The 20,539-nt window shown below is 42.6% G+C and overlaps 2 protein-coding genes and 1 long non-coding RNA gene across 4 annotated transcripts in view; 2 read left to right on the forward strand and 1 right to left on the reverse strand.

Annotated features, from left to right (window-relative positions):
- RET (ret proto-oncogene) overlaps positions 1 to 928 on the forward strand; it is a 130,372-nt gene extending 129,444 nt beyond the window's left edge. For both annotated transcript variants that reach the window (XM_048311757.1, XM_048311759.1), the window contains one exon: positions 8 to 928. In XM_048311757.1, the coding sequence (XP_048167714.1) occupies positions 8 to 165 (158 nt within the window). In that variant the 3' untranslated portion in view covers positions 166 to 928. The remainder of the gene's footprint in view (positions 1 to 7) is intronic.
- A 427-nt stretch (positions 929 to 1,355) lies between these two features.
- Positions 1,356 to 16,847, reverse strand: LOC125329123. The gene is made up of 4 exons (XR_007205053.1): positions 16,462 to 16,847; positions 15,541 to 15,655; positions 6,926 to 7,086; positions 1,356 to 5,545 (listed from the first exon to the last, which is right to left on the reverse strand). It is a non-coding gene; the product is annotated as an uncharacterized LOC125329123 (long non-coding RNA).
- Positions 16,288 to 20,539, forward strand: part of CSGALNACT2 (chondroitin sulfate N-acetylgalactosaminyltransferase 2) — a 32,957-nt gene continuing 28,705 nt past the window's right edge. Inside the window, exon 1 of the mRNA XM_048310552.1 lies at positions 16,288 to 16,391. The gene's annotated coding sequence lies outside the window, so the exon portion shown is untranslated. The remainder of the gene's footprint in view (positions 16,392 to 20,539) is intronic.

Raw genomic sequence — 20,539 nt, forward strand, 5'->3', positions numbered from 1 at the left:
TTTTTAGGCATGTCATACCCGAACTGGCCTGAGGAGAGCCCCGTTCCACTCACAAGATTCGATGGCACTAACTCTGTGTTTTCAAGATATGCAAATGATAGTGTATATGCTAACTGGATGGTTTCACACTCAGCGGCAAAATTTATGGACAAGTTTGATAGCTAAAATTTTCTTTGTGAAAGGTAATGGACTCCTGAGGAGAACAAGGAGGCAAAGAGTGAGAAGTATATGGCTCGTTCTTTGTACAATCAACAACTAACTTTTAAATTGGCAAATCCCTTTATTGGTAGTTTTTAAAGTGTGTTATTTATGCTGAAGACTATAATTGGTACTCTCCCCTTTCAGAAAACATATCAAGCTGGATAAGAGTTGTAGTTCTGGTACTTCTTGCCATTTTGCATATGGTTCCATTTGGCAACTTCTCAGTGCAAATGGCCTTGCACTTCATCCTTGGTGTTTTTTAGACTAACCATCCTGTGTTACAGCTTTCTGGGATGGTAAAATGTACTTGAACTGCTACTTTTATAGTGGCTGTTAGCATACAACCACTTGATCTAAGCAGGAAGCACAAATATATAGAAGGGAGGAGGGAAACAGGTTCCCAGATTACTGAGCTTGCTATCAAATCACAAGTGTTAGGATGATGTTGGCACTAACAAAGCCAATATTTTGGTTTGGAAGCAAACATTTAGTAACTCAATAGAGCACTTGAGATTCAACATTTGAAGTCTTGTAAAATGTATTGTCTTGTCTTAATGAGAAGAGAATTTGTTTTATTAGTCTTAACTTCTCTTACCTTTAGCACAATGGAGATAAATTTGATACAAGATAAGCTGTATAGACTGATGGCAATCAAGAATGTTCATCTGACACATTTACTTTCCATCACCCACATATTAGTAATGTTAAGACATACAATCTTGTACAATCAGGGTTTCTTTTATGAGTTAAAAATAGGTTATACAGGCTTTTTAGACTGATTTCATAGAATAGAATAGTAACATTGCAGAATGCTTTGTGTTGGAAGGGAACTCGGACGTCATCTAGTTCCAACTTCCTGCCCCCTGCCTGCTCCTCTACCATGGGGACACCTTGCACTAAACCAGGTTGCTCAAATTCCCATCCAACCTGGACTTGAAGACTTCCAGGGATGTTGCATCCACAACTTCTCTGGGCAGCCTGTTCCAGTACCTCACCATCCTCACAGTAAAAAATTTCTTCTTAATATCTAACCTAAACCTGCCTTATTTCAGTTTAAAGCCATTCCCCTTATCCTAACACTACATGTCCTTGTAAAAAGCTTCCTGTCCAGCTTTCCTGTAGGCTCCCTTTAGGTACTGAAAGGCTGCTCTGAGGTCTCCCCAGAGCCTTCCCTTCTCCAGGCTGAACAGCCCAAACTCTCTCAGCCTGTCTTCATAGGAGAGATGCTCTGCCCTCTGGTGGTCTTTGTGACGCTCATCTGGACTCAGTCCAACAGGTCCATGAACTCCTTATGCTGGGGACCCCAGAGCTGATGCAGCACATTGGGTGGGGTCTCACAAAAATAGAGTAGATGGGAGAAACATCCCATCTCCCTCCTTGACCTGCTGCCCACGCTGGTTTTGAGGTAGCCTGGGATACAGTTGGCTTGTTGGGCTGTAAAAACATACTGCCTGATCATGTTGAGCATCTCATCAATCAACACCCCCAAGTCCTTTTCCCCAGGGCTGCTCTCAGTCCATTCTCCACCCAGCCTGTGTTTGTGCTTGAGATTGCCCTGACCCAGGTGCAGGACCTTATCTTAGCCTTGTTGGACTTCACGAGGTTTGCAGGGGCCCACCTCTCAAGCCTGTCAAAGTCCCTGTGGATGGCATCCCCTCTCTCTGGTGTGTCAGCTGCACCACACGGCTCGGTGCCATTGAAAAACTTGCTGAGGGTGCCCTCAATCCTGCTGTTGATGTCGCCAACAAAGATGTCAAACAGTGCCAGTCCCAATACCGACCTCTGAGGAACAGCACTCGCCACTGGTCTCCACTTGGACACTGAACTGTTGACAGCAACTGTGAGTGTGACCATCCAGCCAATTCCTCATCCACCACATGGCCCATCCATCAAATCCATGCCTCTCCAGTTTCAAGACAAGGATGTCACGTAAGACAGTGTCGATTGCTCTGTACAAGTCCAGGTAGATGGCATCAATCACTCTTCTCTTATCCACCAATGCTGTAACCCTGTCATAGAAGGATATTTGTAGGGTTTGCCCTTAGTGATGCCATGTTGGCTGTCACCAGTCACCTTCTTTTCCACATTTTGTCATCAGGTTCCATGGACTTGTTCACCCTCAGGTTCCTTAGGTGGTTCCACACCTGATCTTCCCCTGTGGTGGGTGGTTCTTTATTCTCACAATCTCTGCCTTTGCCACCTCAGCAAAGGGGCTCGTGCAAACTCGGGCCTCAGTGGCTGAAGAACTTGCTGGTGAAGACCAAGGCAAAAATGTCATTGAGTACCTCAGCCTTCTCCATGTCCCAGGTAACCAAGTCTCCCATTCCTCTCTGGAGAGGGCTCACATTTTCACCAATGTACCTGTAGAAGCTTGCTTTGTTGCCCTTGATGTCGCTGTCCAGATGGAATTCTTATCAGGGCTTTAGCTTTCCTAACCTAATCCCTGGCTGCTTGGACAATATCTCTGTATTCCTCTCAGGCTATCTGTCCTTGCTTTCACCCTTTTTCTGTGGCGGAAGCATAGGCTTCCTTTTTCTGTTTGAGTTTGTCCAGGAGCTCCTTGTTCATCCATGCAGGTCTCCTGATGTTTTTACCAGACTTTCCTCTTTGTTGCGTCACTCCTGACCTTGCAAGAGGTGATCCTTGAATATTAACCAGCTTTCTTGGGTCACTCTTCCCTCCAGGGCTTTATCCCATGGTACTCTATCCCGAAGATCCCTGAAGAGGCTAAGGTGTGCCCTCCTGATGTCCAGGTTAGTGAGCTTCCTGTGTGCCTCCTCGCTGGCCTGAGGATCCTGAATCCACCATTTCCTGGTCACTGCAGCCAAGGCTGCCCTTGAGATTCACATTCCCCACCAGCCTCTCCTTGTTGGAAAGAAAATGGTCCAGCATAGCAACTCTCCTCATTTACTCCTCTGTCACTTGGAGAAGCAAGTTACCCACGCATTCCAAGAACCTCCTGCCCTGCTGTGTTGTCCCCTCAATGGGTATTGAGGAAGTTGAAGTCCCCCATGAGGACCAGGGCTTGTGAATGTGAGGCAGCTCCTATCTGTCTGTAGAGGGTCTCATCTGCTTGGTCTTCCTGGTTGGGTGGCCTTAGACCCCCACTATAATGTCACCTGTCCTTGCCCTCCCTTTAATCGTGACCCATAAGCTTCTCATCCATCCCCAAGCACAGCTCCAAACACTCCAGGTGGTCGTGGACATGGAGGGCAACACCCCTTTCTCCTGTTCCCTGCCTGTCCTTCCTAAAGAGCCTGTATCCTCCCACTCCAACGCTCCAGTCACAGGAGCATCCTGCAACATACCTGATGCTGGTAAGATCACAGCCTTGCACTGCTCTTCTTTATCCCCCGTGCTACGTGCATTTGCATAAAGGCATGTAAGTTGGGCCCCTGATGGAGCAGACTTACTGGCAGGAATGGCTGGAATTCCTTTGTGCAGCACTTCAGATTCTCTCTTGCTGATTTGCAATCCCTCTCCAGGCTCTTGAAATCTCTTGCTGGTGCTGGCATCAAACTAGTAGGAGTGGAATGGATTGAGGATTCCCTCTCCCAGCAACTTCAATTTAATGCCTTCTTCACCAGCTGGGCAAGCCTGTGACCAGAGATACTCTGCCCGTTCTCAGGCAGATGGGCCTCCATCAGACTCTGTCAGCCCATGTTTTCAGTGTGAGTCCCCAGGAGTAGCCAGACCCTTGGTTGTGGCACTAGACCCCTAACCATTTGCTGATTTGCCAGATTCACCTGGCCCTTTCAAAGCCCTTCCCTTTGACAGGGAGGACTGATGAAAAAGCTGCCGGCACCTGAGTCCCTCACCACCACTCCCAGGGATCTGTAATCTCCTTGGTCCTCCTCAGACCACTCCTGGCTGTATCCCTGGTGCACACATGAAACAGCAGCAGCCGACAATGGTCAGGAGACAGTATGAAGCTTGGTATGATGCTTTGGGTGACATCCCTGGTACAGCTCTCTGGTAATCAGGCTGACAAGTGGCTCTCTCCGTGCCTCTCAGAGGAGAGTCCCCTGCTACTCTCACCTGTCACCTTTGCTTAGTTGTGCTGGTTGTTACACAGGGAGCAGATGGGGCTGCCTTACTCAGCTCCAGCCTCTCTCCTGATGTGATGGGCCCTCCCTCTCCAGCTTGCAGAGTGCAGAAGTGGTTCTGCAGGGGCACCTCAGGCTTCAGGGAAGTCTCTTCCTCCAGCAGGTCCTTGTCATTTCAAGTGTCCACTGTTCTGCCTTACTGACCCCCCTCCTCCCTTCTGTGTGTGCATAGTGGGGGAGTTTTTGCCTCTTTGGGTGTGGCATACTGCAGGCTGCCCTTGGAACCAGCCATCCAACTCCTTCCCAGCCTTCCTGAAGTTATGTAGCCTTCTCACCACCTCCTGCAGCTCTGCCACAGGAGGTCCTCTGCCTCAGCACACCTTTTGCAGATATTCAAGTACAGAGATTTTGTTTGCAGTCTTGTTAAGTGGGTTGGAGACCTCCTCTCAGCTCCAAATTGGAGAGACTGCCATGCACAGGACACTGCCATAACATAATTCCAAATAAACCTATTACCGTGAAAGTCACAAATAAATAACACTTGCACAGCAAAATTGGTCTAAAACTCTGCTGTTGAAACTACACAAGGAAAATGTCATTGGAATTTGTTAAGGCATAAAAATGTTGTCCTTACAACAGTGACTTGGTATTTGGGAGAACAATCAGACTGTGAGTCATGTTCTATGTGGAAGAGTAAATGATCAGCACTACTTTTGTCTTTATTTGTAATCTACCATGGTTAAGGGTAACCTTTTGTTTGCTACAAATGTTGGGATGTAAATCCCGAGTGACTCGTTGTTAGCGTTGTGATGGTTATTCTAAATAATCCAATTCTACCAAAGCTTGCTCCTGTCACTTACAGTCCAATTTAGATGTTTCAGATCTGTTTTCAGATGTTGTTTTGTGTATCAACTTTGTGTTTCCATTAAAGTCTGTGATTTCAGAAATATGGTCTTGAGTCAGACTGCCAAAACCTGAACACAGATTTTCATTTTGCAAAAAGTGGGATATGAAGTGATGTGTTGGAATTTAAAGACCTTCCTTGTTGGATTGCATACTTGATCCTGTCCTGGTTTTAGACAAGCAGTAAGCACAGCAGCTTTTCCTTTGCACAGACACTTGCCATGTTGAGTAATGCTTATGCACAGCAAACACACATCTCTGTATGCAGGAGGGGCTCTGCTGTGATACCATGGTGATCTTCACTGGCATGACACGACCGTCAGAGTGCATACTTGTAAAACAAAGGCCACTGAAAATTAAACCCTTTATATGGGCTGTTTTTTCCATTGAGAGATCTACAAAAAAGGAGAGAAAAATGACACTTGTGATAACTTTTTGCATTGTCCAGTCGTTTTCCTGTAATTCATGTCTGTAAATAGGAATTGCCCACTTGCCATGAGCAACCAAGGCATCAAGATTTTTGGTTTTGTTGGGATCTTTTCTTCCTTAAATGAAGAATGTAGTTTTATCCAGTATCTTCATCAACGGTATGCAGCTGAGAGACATAAAACACCCAGTTTCTAACTCGACAAGCCCTGTGACAGCATTGCTGTACAGTAGGTGAGTAGGCCAGTAAGCAATACTGAAATAACCAGTGGATGCAGGGAGTAGTGTGCACTTCAGACTTTCAGCATAAGTCCGTGTTGTTTCAACCATTAATTTGTGTGAAAAATTTCACTAATAGCTATTGCCACCTATCCTACTGGACATAGATCCAGCATGTAAAATACATACGTGGCTCATAATTACAGTTTCCGTACACAATTACCTGCATTAAGTGCAGTTAAATGAAAAAATTTTAAGTGTTTCCTAATGCAATTAATTTTGACTCCCTTCCTGCTCATGAATGTTGGCAAGAAATAGATTATTGCTTTTAAGTATTCATTCACAATATGAAAGCTTCTTATGTCTTCTGTGTATGCTATTTTTGTAAATATTTCCCTTGAAGTGTTTCCTGTTTGTTCTGTGTTGCCACTCTTCAAAATGGTGACAATTTTGTTTCAGTTCCTCTTTGGGGAGTAAATGTACTTCCCACATGGGAAAAAAGTGATACAGCAGATGATTATTTCCATCGGTGCCAGAAATACTTATGCACTTGGCTGCCCTGAGGAAAGTGAATTTGAAGGGAACAAATGACTCACCTAAATATACAGGTTGGAGGGAATAACTGTCTAAAAATTTCTGCCACCCTTTTCTAAATATCTGCAGAAATAACATGCTTTACCTGATCTGTGCTTTGAGTTGTGGCAGATGGGGGACAGCATGAATCTTACATGTCAGTACAGTCCTTAGAGCAGCACAAGGAAATTATTGCAATATTGGTTTCCACAAACTTCCAGAGGTGGGATACTCAGAAAATCTGCTTCAAGCTTGCAAATTTTAATTTGCAGACATTAGCCTGTTTTATATAGTAGAAATTCTTAAAAATATTGTCCCATGGATATGAGGTACATAATATTTAAATCATGGGGGGCTTATCATGCAAAATATGCATGAATCTCTATGCTACACTCAACCAGATCTCAACAATTCTCAAAAACATACAGTAAAAGCAAGCTTATATGTATAACACAAGCTTCAAAATACATCTAAAAAGAGTATTTCTAGTCTAACTTTTGAAAGTTCAAAAAAATTGCTTATAATTTCGAAATACTTTGTATCAAAACTCAGCTTACCTAAAAGCATGTAGTTACAGTGGTAAATTTATAAAAAATACTGGAGATAATACTCAAGAGCACCAGCCCTTAAGTGGCACCCAGCAATGTTCCCCATGACCAGAGTGCAGATGGTCCATAGGGCGATGAATGGTTTGACTATTTCAGCCCGAGCAAACTTCCTGAAAAAGAACCAAATAATTTCCTAAAGATGTGCACAAGTATTTAGAATCCTAATAAGAAAACCTAAGCTGTTCAGGTCCTCTGTATCTAACTACATAAAATTTAAGTAGTCCCTCTGAAGTTAGCGGGATCACTCATAAATACATTACTCATAAACATTTGCTGGTTTAAAACCCAATATCCCAAGAGTCAACTAGCAAAAGTACAAAGACTGTTATCAAAATGTGGACAAAGTAGCAATAGCCTTGGTGTGCCCATCCCCACCTGGTACAACATTGGAACTTGCCTGTTGGGAAGCAGTCTTTAGAATTAGGTACTAGACACTAGAGGACAGGTAAGCACAAATAAATTTCTAATTTATACCTAGAAGAGACAGTGAATGCAATATTTTTTTGTATTTATCAAGTTCTTCAGTAAAGCTGAGTTGTTCATGTAAGCTGTGTTTTGTATTTGTTTCTCATTTCTAAACTTTGGGACAGCAACCTGTCTTCCAGGAGATAAATACTCCTAATGCATTCTGAGAAAAGTAATAGTTCCTCTCTTCTTATGGCCTGTTTTTTAGTTTTACCTGGTGTTTTAAAGGGTTACATGTATCTTAAAAAATTTCTTGCTAAAACCTTTCTTTGAGCTGTTATCAAAGTTCATTTTGCTGATAATGTTCTGAAGTTAAGTAAAAACATTTCGCCTGCCTGAGGATAGACAAGTACACCTTCCCTTAAGCTCATCAGAAATAATTAGCTCTTTATTTGGGTTAAAAAGGTACAATTCATAAAAATGCAACTTTATCTCATCTGAAAGCTGTTTCATATGGATTACAGAGTAATCTAAATAGTGAGAACAATTCAAGAGCATTGCAGTTGTACTTACCATAGATTTGAAATCCTGTAGAACTCGGCCTCGATCTTGATATCAATCGATCATTGCAGTTCCTAGTCTGATTTTTCTGCACTCAGCAGGTCACATAAATAATTGTTAAAGCCCTTATATAATTTTTCAGCTGTTCAGGGCTTTCCTTCTTGACATGATCATGATCAAAAGAGTTTGATGAGAACACTGATTTTCATTTGCAACGTGCCATTTTCATAGCTTCCTGCCAATGCAATTTCCTGTCTGAATTTACTGTGCTTAAGGATGGAAGTATTTTTAATTTTTTAATAAAACTAAATCAAATGAATATGTATTTTAAGCATTTGGTTTGCAAAGAATCTTGCTTTCCTATATTTAGGTATATTTTAAAGTTATTTTGGGGGAGAAAAACCCCAACAGCTCCACTTAACTCTTCCAGAGACTGTAATGTGGTGTAAGCTATAGCACAGTGCAAATCAATAAACCAATAGGATACACTCATCCTACTTGTTTGCCAAACTGTTGCCAATAACAAGAATAGTATCCCTTTAATCAAGAATATTTCACAAAAAAGAAGAGACTCAGAATAAATTCTCATCTGTTGGGAAAGCACATGTCAAAAAAGAGTGGAATCCCAAGTAAGGGGTGGCTGATGGGAGAGATGAGGAGGCTGAGAGGGAGGGCTGATCTCATGCCTTGAGAAATCTGGTAAAGGGTTCATCTTCAGATGATTAAAAAGCTTGGAAAAGCATTGTAAAGAGTGAAATGTGGGAAAAGATCCAGGAGATCAGTACCAGATCCATAGTATATATTTGTAAACGTGTACAGAGCTTCAAGAACCAGCCAGCGAGAAACAAGCAGAGTTAACTGTTCTCCAGGATAGTTTCTGTGTGGTCAAGAGTGTCAGTGATTGATTTGACAGCAGAAGACAAGAATTATTATTTCTGGTACAGGGTATAAATAATTGAGGGAGATTTTAGCATCGAGTCAGGAAATCATTTAAATGCTTACTTCACTGTTTTTCCTGTGCAGAGGCTTTCTGAACAGTGGCCTGGTCCAGACAGCAAACAGAAAAGCATAAACTTTATGCTGACTATATGGATTTTTATTTTAAAACATTGCTGTTGGAGGTCTCACACAGTGTTGTTCTTCCAGGATCATTTGTTAAAATGAATTGTGACAATTTTTTAAATACTAAGGAAAAACAGATTATGTGAGTTTTTGTAAAAAATACTACCAAGAATATTTTAAGTTATACTGCAAAATATTTTTCCCCATTTTTGCATGCACAAAGATAATGTAAGCAATCAAATTAGGCTACAACAAGTTACCATCAGAGACAACTTTGTAATCGAACAGAAATGATGTTTATGAAATCAATTCTGTTTGCTTACTGAGTTTCCATTAAGGTTTACTCAATGTTAGAAAACGTGAAATGCATGCTTTGAAATGCATTATTTTGGGGGAAATAATAGAACTAGAGATTGCTTCTAATTGTTACCATTTCAAATGATAATTATATTTACTAGGCAATAGATAGCAGAACACAATTCAAGGGTATTAAACCTTGAAATGCAGTGATATGAATAGTACATACTGCCTTTATTGCTATAAAAAGCATCAAATCTACTGTAAAGACCTTGTCATAAAAGATTTAAGCATAGCTCAGGGGGAGCAGAAAACATACACAAAATTATCAGCAGCATTTAAGCATTCACAAGCTAAGCTATTTTTTCTTTCACCTCCTACATGTGGCCAAATTTTACTATTTGCATTTGTCTGCACTTGTAATGAACATCTTCATGTTGTGAGTGTACATTAGGAACTTAATCACAGCTTGCACACAGCTTCTAAGATGCTTGAGTTGCAGAAAAAGTCAGTTTAAAAAACTTTCTGTGCTTATCCTGTCATAGATATGATTTGTTTTTTAAAATAGTACAAATCCTTGCTTGTCTAGCACAGTGCCAGAACTGGTAACTGACATTCTTTAAATTTAAATTAAAAAGGGAATGAAATTGGAATGGAAATGTCATTTATAACTATTCAATTCCATCTAGCAAATACATCTGAACCTGATATTTCATCATTTAAATGGGGTACAGGCTGCCAGATCAGGTCTTTCTCATTCTAGTTCTAAAAATAGGGACGGGAAAGGAGAAGCAGGAACACATTTTCCTTGCTCTTGAGAAGGAGTGGGTACAAATTCAAGTGATTTTCAAAGTATCTTGCTGTTCAGCTCTCCTGTGATTGCATTTCTAATGTAAAATCTTGCTTTGAATTAATTTGATTCGGAGTTTCATTTTACCAACAGATGTGAGTTATTGTAAGATGCTCATTAGCAAAACTTTCTCCTAACAAAGATAAAACAATTGTTACAAGTCAGCAATTAAAGGGAAGCTTGTGAGACTGCTAGGAATGCAGTGACATTTGATCCTGACTTTGCAAATCAGTTCATCTTTACCCATTGGTCTTACAATGATAATAGTGAAGTCTCAATAGCATACTTTAACACTTTTCCAAAATCAGCCACTGCTTTTATGCACCACAGGAACACATGACAATTTCCATGAAAATCTAAACAAAGTATTTTCAACTGCTTAACTGAGGTATGGTATTTTTCTCTGCTTGTCTGTTGATATTCTATGGTACCCAGGAGGGTTCTGTCTTGACAAGGGAATAGTCTAGGTCCCACCTTCCTTTTGCCATGTCTTACACTGTTTCAATCCTGTGAGAGTTTTTCAGTCATTGGTAAAGTACTGCTAATAAAACCAAAGTAGTTAGGTGATTTTATTATTATTTCCATGCCATTTTATGGGAGGAATTTAAATATATGAAAAATTTTGCACTTAAAAACATTTTAATGATGTATATGCAACAATGAATGGTACCAGAAACTAGAAACAAATAACTGGTTTTATGAACTGGCTGGAGTTTTCATTCAGAGGGAGGGAGATCTTTTTTGGGCAGTGACAGACAAGCCTTAGCTAACACTAGCAAAACACCCCAAGCCCTAAACTGGAGTAGATAAATATTGCAAAAAATGGCCCAGCACAGTACAGACAATGAGCAAGAGCAGTTCCTTAGTCCCTGGTCCTGTCTATTGAACGAAGAAATGAACGCTGGCATTGTACTAACTGTTTGCTAAGCTCTCAGCATGGATGATCATCCCTGTACTGTGCCTTTCTACAGCTTTGTTTTGATTTTGTGTGGAAGGTGGTGGTGGTTTTATTGGCGGACTGGCTCAGTGGGTACACCTGATTATGCAGTAATGCATGTTAATTATTGATATACTGAATATTTTGTATAAAACACGAAGAACCTCAGATTAAGGAGGCCCAAGTACTTCCCTCTATAGAGACTGCATTTACTGTAGATATTTTTTTGAATAACTTGAGCTTTGGTGCATGAGACTTTCAAGCACAGAAAAAAACCCAACCAGATAACCAACCAAAAGACCTTGATAATTTATATTGTTATCTCATCAGACAAGCAGTGTTCATGAAAGATTGTCAGGCTTAAGTCTCATATACAGAACCTTCTTTTTTCTTTTCCTGCATCCTAGGTACTCAAGTCTACAGTTTAAAAAGTAATTTAATAAAATTGATTTTAAATATATTACTTGATGGTTTTCATAGGTTACTGTTCTTCAGCACTGGAGGACAAAAAAAGGAATGTGTATTTCTTAGTGTGTTTTGCATAACACTGAGTCTTCCAGTCAAAACCCTCCTATTTGTTTTCCATTCTAGGCACAGAATATGGTTGCTTGGACTTTGTTTCAGAGCTGCTTTGCCATCAATGTATTTGTGACAAAATTTTCCTCTCATTTTAGAGAAATGCCTACAGCACTTCTTGGTGCCATTAGACAGAAGCTATATAGTAAAGATGCTTTGGAATAGTCAGAAATGAACCAATACAGAATTCCAGCACTGCCTACATGGATTACTTTCCATGTGTTGTTACTGCTTACTCTGATGTGATAACCCTGCTGCAGCTGCGAGTGAGCAGTGGAACCCTGGGCATACAACCCATTGTTCCTGGCAGGAAAAATAAGGCCATGTGGCCAGGAAAAACGCTCAGCCACCACTGCAGAATATTACCTGCTGCTCTCAGCTGGAGCAGCAGCAGAGCCCAGGCACTTTACACAGCTCCTTGCTTGTCCCCTCCTGTGTTCCTGTTCCCCCGTGACACCGGCCAGAGTGACACCGTACTCGTGGTACAGGAATGTTTCCACAATCCATTTACTACTGTCACAGAGCTTGGCAAACATTTGTTGCTAACAGCAACTATATGTTGGTTTCAAAAAGAAAAAGTTATTTGAAGAGATTGTATCCAAAAAAATCTGATACACGTTTCCAAACACTTTTCCAGATGCTAAACTATCACTATTCAAAGAAAAAGGCAAGTGGACTACAGCAAGCACTTCTGTTATCAGAAGAAAGCTTTTTCAGATAGTAGATAAAACTAAATCTTATTTACATTCACTTACAGCTGTGATTGTATAGATTATGTTTTTTATGATAAGGAATGTCGTCTACTTTCATGAATTAGTACCATAATTATTGAGTCTGCTTTAATGTATGAAAGGACTCTATGTAAATTGAAAGTCGGTTGATACTGTTTTCTAGTGAGAATTTTTGAAAGGAAGTAATTTAGCAACTGTGATCCCAAAACAACAGGAAAAGAGCAATCCATAGCAGTTAATTTCCCAAACATTACATAAATTATATGCTTCTGAGTCCAAAATTTAGTACATTATAATACCAAAGAATTACTATTTATTTGATCCCAAAAGACTACATGAAAAAATGTAGTCTTTCAGCACTCAAAAACTTAGAGGCCAAAAGCCTAGGCATTGACAAAAAGAAAATGCTGCTCAGTGCAAAATAAAGGGCACAGTAACAATAAGTACAGGAAGATTTTTGTGTGGTATGTCAGTACAATCTAATTTTACAGATGCACTGTCTCTCCTAAACCTATGGTAAGTCAAGAGATTATTCCAGTCTCTGAAAGCAGTGAGGTAAAACATCCTGACATTCCAAGCATCTTTACACCCACAGTAGATGCCCCACGAGGACAATAAGACAGTGTCCTGTGTCCTTTCAGAGGTGCAGAACAAGCCCTGGACTGGCTGTCAGTGACCCAGCTGCTGCTGACGCTGCAGCACTGCCAGCAGAGCCTGAGGTCAAGCTTGGCATTGCCCAAGCCAGACGTGAGTTAACTGTGCTGTAGCACACGGCCTCTCCTAAGAGCCTGTTTCACTGCCCAGAGCAACAGGATGCATTTGGACAGGACCAGTGACAAAGGGCCAGAGAGTGTCACTTAGAAGCTCAAATTGAGGATTTTAAAGGATATAAATCACAATTATTAAAATACTGTAGGAGGGTTGATTTCAGGCTATTAAAAATTCTTCATGATTTTGGTTGTATTGTTCAGTATCTGTTATAAATAATTTGCAACATCTAAGGAAAAAGAAAGCGGCTTCACATGGGATCATGTGGGAATTGTGCCATCAGTAAAGCTGAGCAGTGGTATTTGACAAAAAGCCTTGTGTCAAGGCAAATTAATGACTATTGTTTGACAATTAAAGCTCAGAATTTTAAAACAAAATAACAGACAATTTTTCTTATTCTCAAATAAGAAAATTTTGGCTCAAGAGGTTAATAGAACAAAAATATCCTTTGTTGAAGGATTGCTTTTCTTCTTTGCTCCTTTGGCCTCATTTACATTACTCCTTCACTTTGGTATCGTTCTCAGATCAGCTCTTCTCTCTCTTTTTCTTTTGTTTCTTCCCCTCCAGCCCACACATATGCTTAAAAGAAAAAAAGGCATGAAAAAGGAAAAGAAAACCAAAACCACTAGAGGCTGGAGCTAATGCTGTTCTGGAAAACTCTTCTTTTTTGAATAAGCTATTGCCAGCCAGCCACTTCCTTTCCCCTAACTGTACCAATTTAAGAACAGTGTTTAGCAAAGTTTAGCAAAACATTTTTAAAGTTGGTCTCCTAAATAACCATCCTATCATAATATTTTAGGGAAATTCAAAGCTGTGTCACATATATGTACACACATACATCTATTGCTCTCAGATGCTAGGAGGTCTGCAACTACCTGTCTAAGAAACATCCCCAGGCTGAAATGAATTGTATCTTAAAACACAGACATTTCCTAAATGTTTTATTGCCTGCTTTATTCACAAACAACGTGGGAATTCCTCTGTAGGCCTGTAAGATTAACACCAAATAGGAACTATAACATCTGTCAGCATAAATAGAGGTCTGAGTTGTGAAGGAATGTCTAATCTTAGAACAGCTCATTCTGATAGAAGAGTCAGGAAACTATACACAACATCACGGCAAACCCATCATTTCTCCTGACATGGTAGATCTTTTATACAGAGATGACTGTGAATACCCATGTTGTTCCTACTAGAGGTTAAGAAATCTATTTTTTCCTTCTCTCAATCTGGAAAAAACCCAAACCTTCTGCTAGTGAAGAAATTGTGGTAAACAGAGGAAACTGGCACTTAGAGAAGAAGAAAAAGTATTCTGTGTATAATCTCCTGGAAGGCCCTGTGGAGCTCTCCCCACACAGCAGCAACAAGCTTGTGTGCAGAAAGGTGGTACCTGGGAAGCCTGAAGGACAATATTCAGAGTCTGGTTGCTCTCTGTAGGCCAACCAGTGGGTGCTGCAGGGTAGTCAGTTTGTTTCGGATCTACATTCTAGCATTAGTTAACCAAATCAGTAATTTCAGTTATTTCCATTCCATTATCTTGTTGTAGTCCCAAATAATATTATGTCTACAGAACACGGCACTCTCCAGTGTGTCATGGGTGTCTACTAAACTCCCACACATTATCCACAACAAAGACAAGCATTGGTGCTGAGGGAGAGTAAACAGCCATCTCTAACATGCAATACTGAAACTTTGCATGAGGTCAGGTTTAAAATAGTATATTTGCATACTATTCTAAAGGAGTAATGAAGCCACATTTACCTAGTTTGAGGAGTGCATATATGAATATTCAAAACCTTCTGATAACTCTCTTCTATGAATATACTTTTCAAGCATATTTTTGATGAATACCTAAAATGATGATCTAACACTGTGACAAGTTTCAGTGGATAGGAAAGTGCCTGGAGTGATGGCTAGTCACATCAGCCAAATGTCCTTTCCCTGTTCATTTAAGGTATTCCCTGGAAAGATCTTTGCTGTCTGAGGGCTTGAAATTTACACTGAACAGAACGGGTCCTTGGACATCCAGACTTCTCCCACCCTGTGTGGTGTAGCTATTTATGAACAAATGGGTTTCTGCCTGCCTGAAGACAAAGGGCTGCTCTGTGCTAAAGGGGGTGCAGACCTCGACAGAGCAATAATGTGACAGAGGGTGCAGCCTCTGCTGCTCAGACCACGGGGGGCTCCATTCTGGAACGCCCTCAGTGCCTGCCTTTCAGGCAGGTGAGCAGTCACAGGCAATCCAACAGACTGATGTCAAGTTAGGGGGTGCAGGTCTTTACAGGATAAGCCTTTACTGTCTTTCTCTGACTCTGTTTTTGAAAAGCGGGACAAAAACCACTTGATACATAGTTGTGGAAGAACATTGCTACCTTACCTGTTTCCTGAGCTTTACCCTTTTAAAATGTTACAGGCCACCATTCATGCACGTGGGCGGAAAGCTGCACGAGTTCCTAAGCCTGGCTTCCTTTCAGGTCAAGCCCTGCAGAAAACTAATAATTAAAAAAAAAAAAAAAAAAACAGGGTCAAGAAATTTGTTTAGGAAATACAGAACTGTATATAAATATTTGGATAAGTAGAAAATAATTATCGGTAAATTCTGCTTGTTTTTTCCACCATAAAGGCTACCTCACAATGTCACGGTTTTGCTAACATTTGAGAAATCAGCATCACTGTGCTGCTGCAGGACCTTTGCGAGCCATGGAGCTGCAGGGCTGGCAGAGCAGCGTGCGCTGTCTGCGCTCGGGCAGTGCCGCAGGGCAGGGTCACTGGCCGGGGGGCAGCGGGGCGAGCGGGCGGCGCACGGGCCGCGGGCCGGCAGCGCTCCGGGCGCGCTCGGTGTGGCCGTGGCGCTGAGGGGATCGCCCGGCGGGCGCTGCCGGCACAGCTGCGGAGGGTGCATGGGTACGCTCCCGACTCTGGTCCTTAGACACGGACTTCTCGCCTCTCCCGGGGCTCATCGAGCGCGGCGCGCCCCCGCCTCAGAGGAGCGGGGAGCGAAGGCGCCGCAGGGCGGAGTGAGGGAAGGAGGTCCCGCGGCCCCACCCTGCTGCCGCTCGGCGGCGGCGGCCCCGCTTCTCCCGCGGGACTGCGCGGGGGACCCGGTCCCGCCCCGGGGGCGGTCGGGGGCGGCCGGCCCGTCCCCTTTAAGCGGCGCGGCGGAGGGTCCCGCCCGCTCATTTCCGAGCACGCAGGAAGTGCGGCCGCGGCTCCGCGCCGGCCCGCGCGGTGAGTACGGCGGTACCGCGCCCCTCCGCCCTCCCGCCGCCCCGCTCCTCCTCGGCCCCGCGCCCCTCACCTGCCCGCCGCTCTCGGCAGGCCCCCGGCCCCCTCCCCGCTGCCGGCAGAAGGTGCCTCGCAGCGCCTCGGAGCCCGCCCGGCCGCGGGCAGCGGCACCGTGGCGGGCCCGGCCCCGTGTCCCGGCCCGGAGCTCCCCGGGCGGCTGTGGGTGCGCGCGGCCGGGGCCGCTGAGGGGGCTGCCCCGACCGCCCTGGCGCGGCGGCCTGGCGCACCGGGCCACTCGGTTGTACCGTAGCGCTGTCTCAACAATAAAACGAATTGGTCCTTCACGGCTGCGTTTCCATTGTGTTGGCTGGCCGTAGGCGTGCTGGGAGCGCGTTTCTGCAGCCGCAGGCATGGGGATGCAGCAGGCGGCCCCCCCGCGACAGCGCAGCGCTGGAGCGGGCACGGTGTCAGCGCCCGGCCGGGCTGTGCCGGGCTGCGCGGGGGCCTTTGGGCTTCCTGGAGCCGCGAGAAACCCCCCATTCTTTCCACCAACCTCCCAAAGTAGGGGAAATGCTGATGAGAGGGTATTTAATTATTCTCTCCGAAATATTGAGCATTGTTTAAACTGTGGGTTACATCTCTTCGTTTTTGTCTGACACGTTCTTGTTCGGTAAATTGTGTGCTCTCGTAAACTGTGAGAGTTGGAACGTTTTGGTGTTGAACCTAAAAATAAATTGTGTAATTGTCACCAGGCAATTAATTCAGAAATGCTAAAGCAGAAACGGGGGGGTTGCAATTTGCAAGAGCATTTTTAGACCTCAGTATGTAGAAATTTATACTTGATAGTACATGTTTTCAGTGAAGTGTAATCAGTGTTTACTTTATTATGTGGTTTTGTAGTTTGTTTGTGTTTTTTTTTTCACTTCAAGTCCCTCCGTCAGGTCGAAATTGAGACACTGATCTCTTCTGCTAAACTTGCAGATGATGGATAAGGACTAACTTTATTCTCTTCTCGTGGGTAACTTAGAAGAACTGCAGAAAAGAGAGATTGTTTCAACACTGACTCAATATCTCTTAAGGTCATACAGTAAAAATACCTTTTTTCCCTACCGTTTTTTTTTTCCCCTTGGAGACTGTAATGCTAGGCCTCGTAAGACAGTTTCTTCTTTTCCAGCATGCATTAGCCGCAAGTTCCTATCTTGCTTTAGTGTGTTTGAAGGAAACTTCTGTCTTCCCTTTATTTATTAGCTAGATAGTGGGTCCCCAAGGAGCACCAGAGACAGCGGCTTGGAAATATTCCCAGTATCTGTCAGTGGAGGTAGATGCGTTTTGTGGAGGGGTGTTAGCTATGAGCCTCAGTTACACCCTGAGGCTTTTGTGGGAGACTCTGCCAGTAAGTCCTTGTCAGAAATATCAGGAGACCCACACTAAACATTGCTACAGCACCACTGTCCTAAACCATCAGTAGCTGAACATGGAAGGAAGAACAGAGTTTTTGAAGTACATGGCTGTACAGCCCAAACAGACATTCTTTAGCTTGTCTGTTGCTGGAGAAAACATGTGAAAACTTCAGTGTGATTAAGATTAGTTGATCTTGTATAATTCTTTTCCTTCTTGCTCCCATGACTTTGTTTTAGTGTCTTTCTCAGGCTTAAGGGAGGAGGGAATAAAGGAAAAAAAGAAACCCCCAAACCTGTCAGTACAGCTGCTACGTTGTGGTAGAAGTTGCACCAAATTACATTTGAATTTAAATTCTTTGCTTTTATGTTTCAACCCCAGGATATGGGTCTTCCCAAGTCAGTGAGAAACATCATCTGAGGGCATAGTTAAATGATAAGTAGCTGTGGTCTGTTGCCAAGAAAACCCACAAGCATATCTGGCACAAGAATTTCAACCCCTACATCACAGTCTGCTACTTCACACTTGCCAGAAGTGTTCTGTGGACCTCTTTATAGAAAGAATCCACCAGAATCACCTGAACTTTTAAAAGAAAAAAACCTAAACTCCTAGGAGGGAGGGTATGAGAAATATGAGGTCATTTTTTTTCACTGCAGAAAACAAATTGCACAATATTTTTCTTGTCTCTGAAGCAGCCTGTCATTATGAAGCAAGCTTCATGACTTGCAGTATTTTGTCCTTAAATAATGCGGAAACAGGATCACGGAGGTGGGATGAAAGTCAGGCTTTGGATAAGTGCTGGAACTGATAATGTCCTTGGCTCTTTATTAGCTCATCCAACCTCTAAAGGATCAGCCCTCCAGAATAAAAGTATGAGAAAAGGCCATAATAATTTTGCTTCTGAAAAAATGACATAGAAAATAGGCAGGGGTTTCAAAAGTACAAGACTTTCTTTTAAAAAAAAAAAAGTCATTCTCGAAGGGCGCAATGGGAAGAAAATGTTTTCAGGAGTATATTGACTTTAAAAAAAAGACCAAACCACAAATAACTGTGCTTTATCTACGCATCTAATTATGGTCTTTTAAGCTTAGTGCTGGAAATGGGGAAATGAGACAAAACTCACAAGATATTTGTAAAAAAAAAAAAATATAATGCCTTTTGAAGGAAACGGGAATATAGTTTTATTTCTGAGTTAGAACCACAGCTTGTAAGAAGAATTTGTGGAAGGGCACTTCTTACTGTCTGCCAGAACAGTTTCATTCTGAATGATGATCAGAAAAGCCCAGCATATCCATTAATATTATAGTTCATTAAAAAAATCGGAAAGTGTGCAATTACTTTAATATCTTTAATTTCTTTTTTTATAAAGCTCTTCAAAATGAAATTTTTTTGAAGACAGGAGAAATTCTGCAAGTTGCAGCACTCCAATCATGAGTGCCTTTTGGTGCAAAAGGAGAATACTGTCTGAGGCCCTTTTTAGGTGCAGGTAGCTCCTGCTTTTGTCCAAGCCTCTTTAAAAAAAATATTGTAAGGCTGCAGGTATTTTGTGTATACCTAAAAATGTAGACAGGCAAGTTATTCAGCTGAATATTTTTTGGTTATCTAATACTTCATGGTGTGTGTAGTTTAAATTGGGGATTCTGATGGTCACTGCTAGCTGAGAAACTTTGTTTTAAAAAGAGTAACATTGAAAGCTATATGTAATCGCTAAAGATCAGAGACTCAAGGGGAAATGAAAATGGCTTTTTTCCCTAGTGCTTGAAGGTGCTGCATGTGAAAACATGGCACACTAAAATACTTGTGAGAAGCTTGCACTCTCTCTGCTGGCACTAGGCTGTCCGTGCTGCAGCTCTGGGTTATGGTAAGACTGGCAGGAGCCACTTGCTCCACAATTATTTCTGAATGGGGTGTGGTGGAATAATATCTTGGAACGATCTCTGCTTTACCTTACTTGTTTTTAAAGCCTCTTTCCATTCACACACCAAATCCTCTAAAAGCAAATTGATAAAACTGGCAAGTTATTTCAGGCTGTGAATGCAAATGTGAGCCCTGAAAAGAGCATCAACAGAGTTGGTGTTTCAGAATGAAGTTCAGAGAATCCAAATCAAATGATATGAGGAAACTATCTTGTGAGGAAATCTTGTATGTACTTTTTTAATCTAACCATTTCCTGACAATCATCTCTAACTGTAATAAAAAGTGACTATATTGATTTGCCTGTTTACTGATTAGTGGCTGCAGTGTAGGTGCTTTCCAGCACAGGGCTCTTGGGTCTCATTGCTTCCTTTAGCCCTTACTGTGGTCCTGGGAAGGTCTTGGTCTGGATGCCATCTCTCCCTGCCCAGCCTGCAGTGGAGGGTGCCCATGTCTCCTTAGGAGACACATTTGAGGAGAGTGTTGTTGGCAACTGTGTTGGTGGGTGACAGCAGGGGCCGGGCTTCACTTCAGTCTTTTCCCCCTCTTTAATTCTTTCACCGGTGGAGTGAGTGGGTGGTAATGGGCAGGTCTGGCTGGCTTTTGTTCTTTCCTTTTCTCCTCCCCCGTACCCCCCCTCCACCACTAAATGGTGGTGTTTCACTGGTGAAGCAGCTCCTGGCAGAGGATCCTTCTCCCTTGTGGTACTGGGCTCTCTGGTAGGGATGTCACTTAGGGCAGCTGTCCGGAAAGCATGGATCAGCACCCAACAGTCACCATATGCATCCTGCTGTCAAAAGTGAGGCTTCCCATCAGCTCCTCTGCTTTGGCCAGAAATG

This window comes from Corvus hawaiiensis, chromosome 8 (genome assembly GCF_020740725.1).
Source record: "Corvus hawaiiensis isolate bCorHaw1 chromosome 8, bCorHaw1.pri.cur, whole genome shotgun sequence".
NCBI lineage: Eukaryota > Metazoa > Chordata > Aves > Passeriformes > Corvidae > Corvus > Corvus hawaiiensis.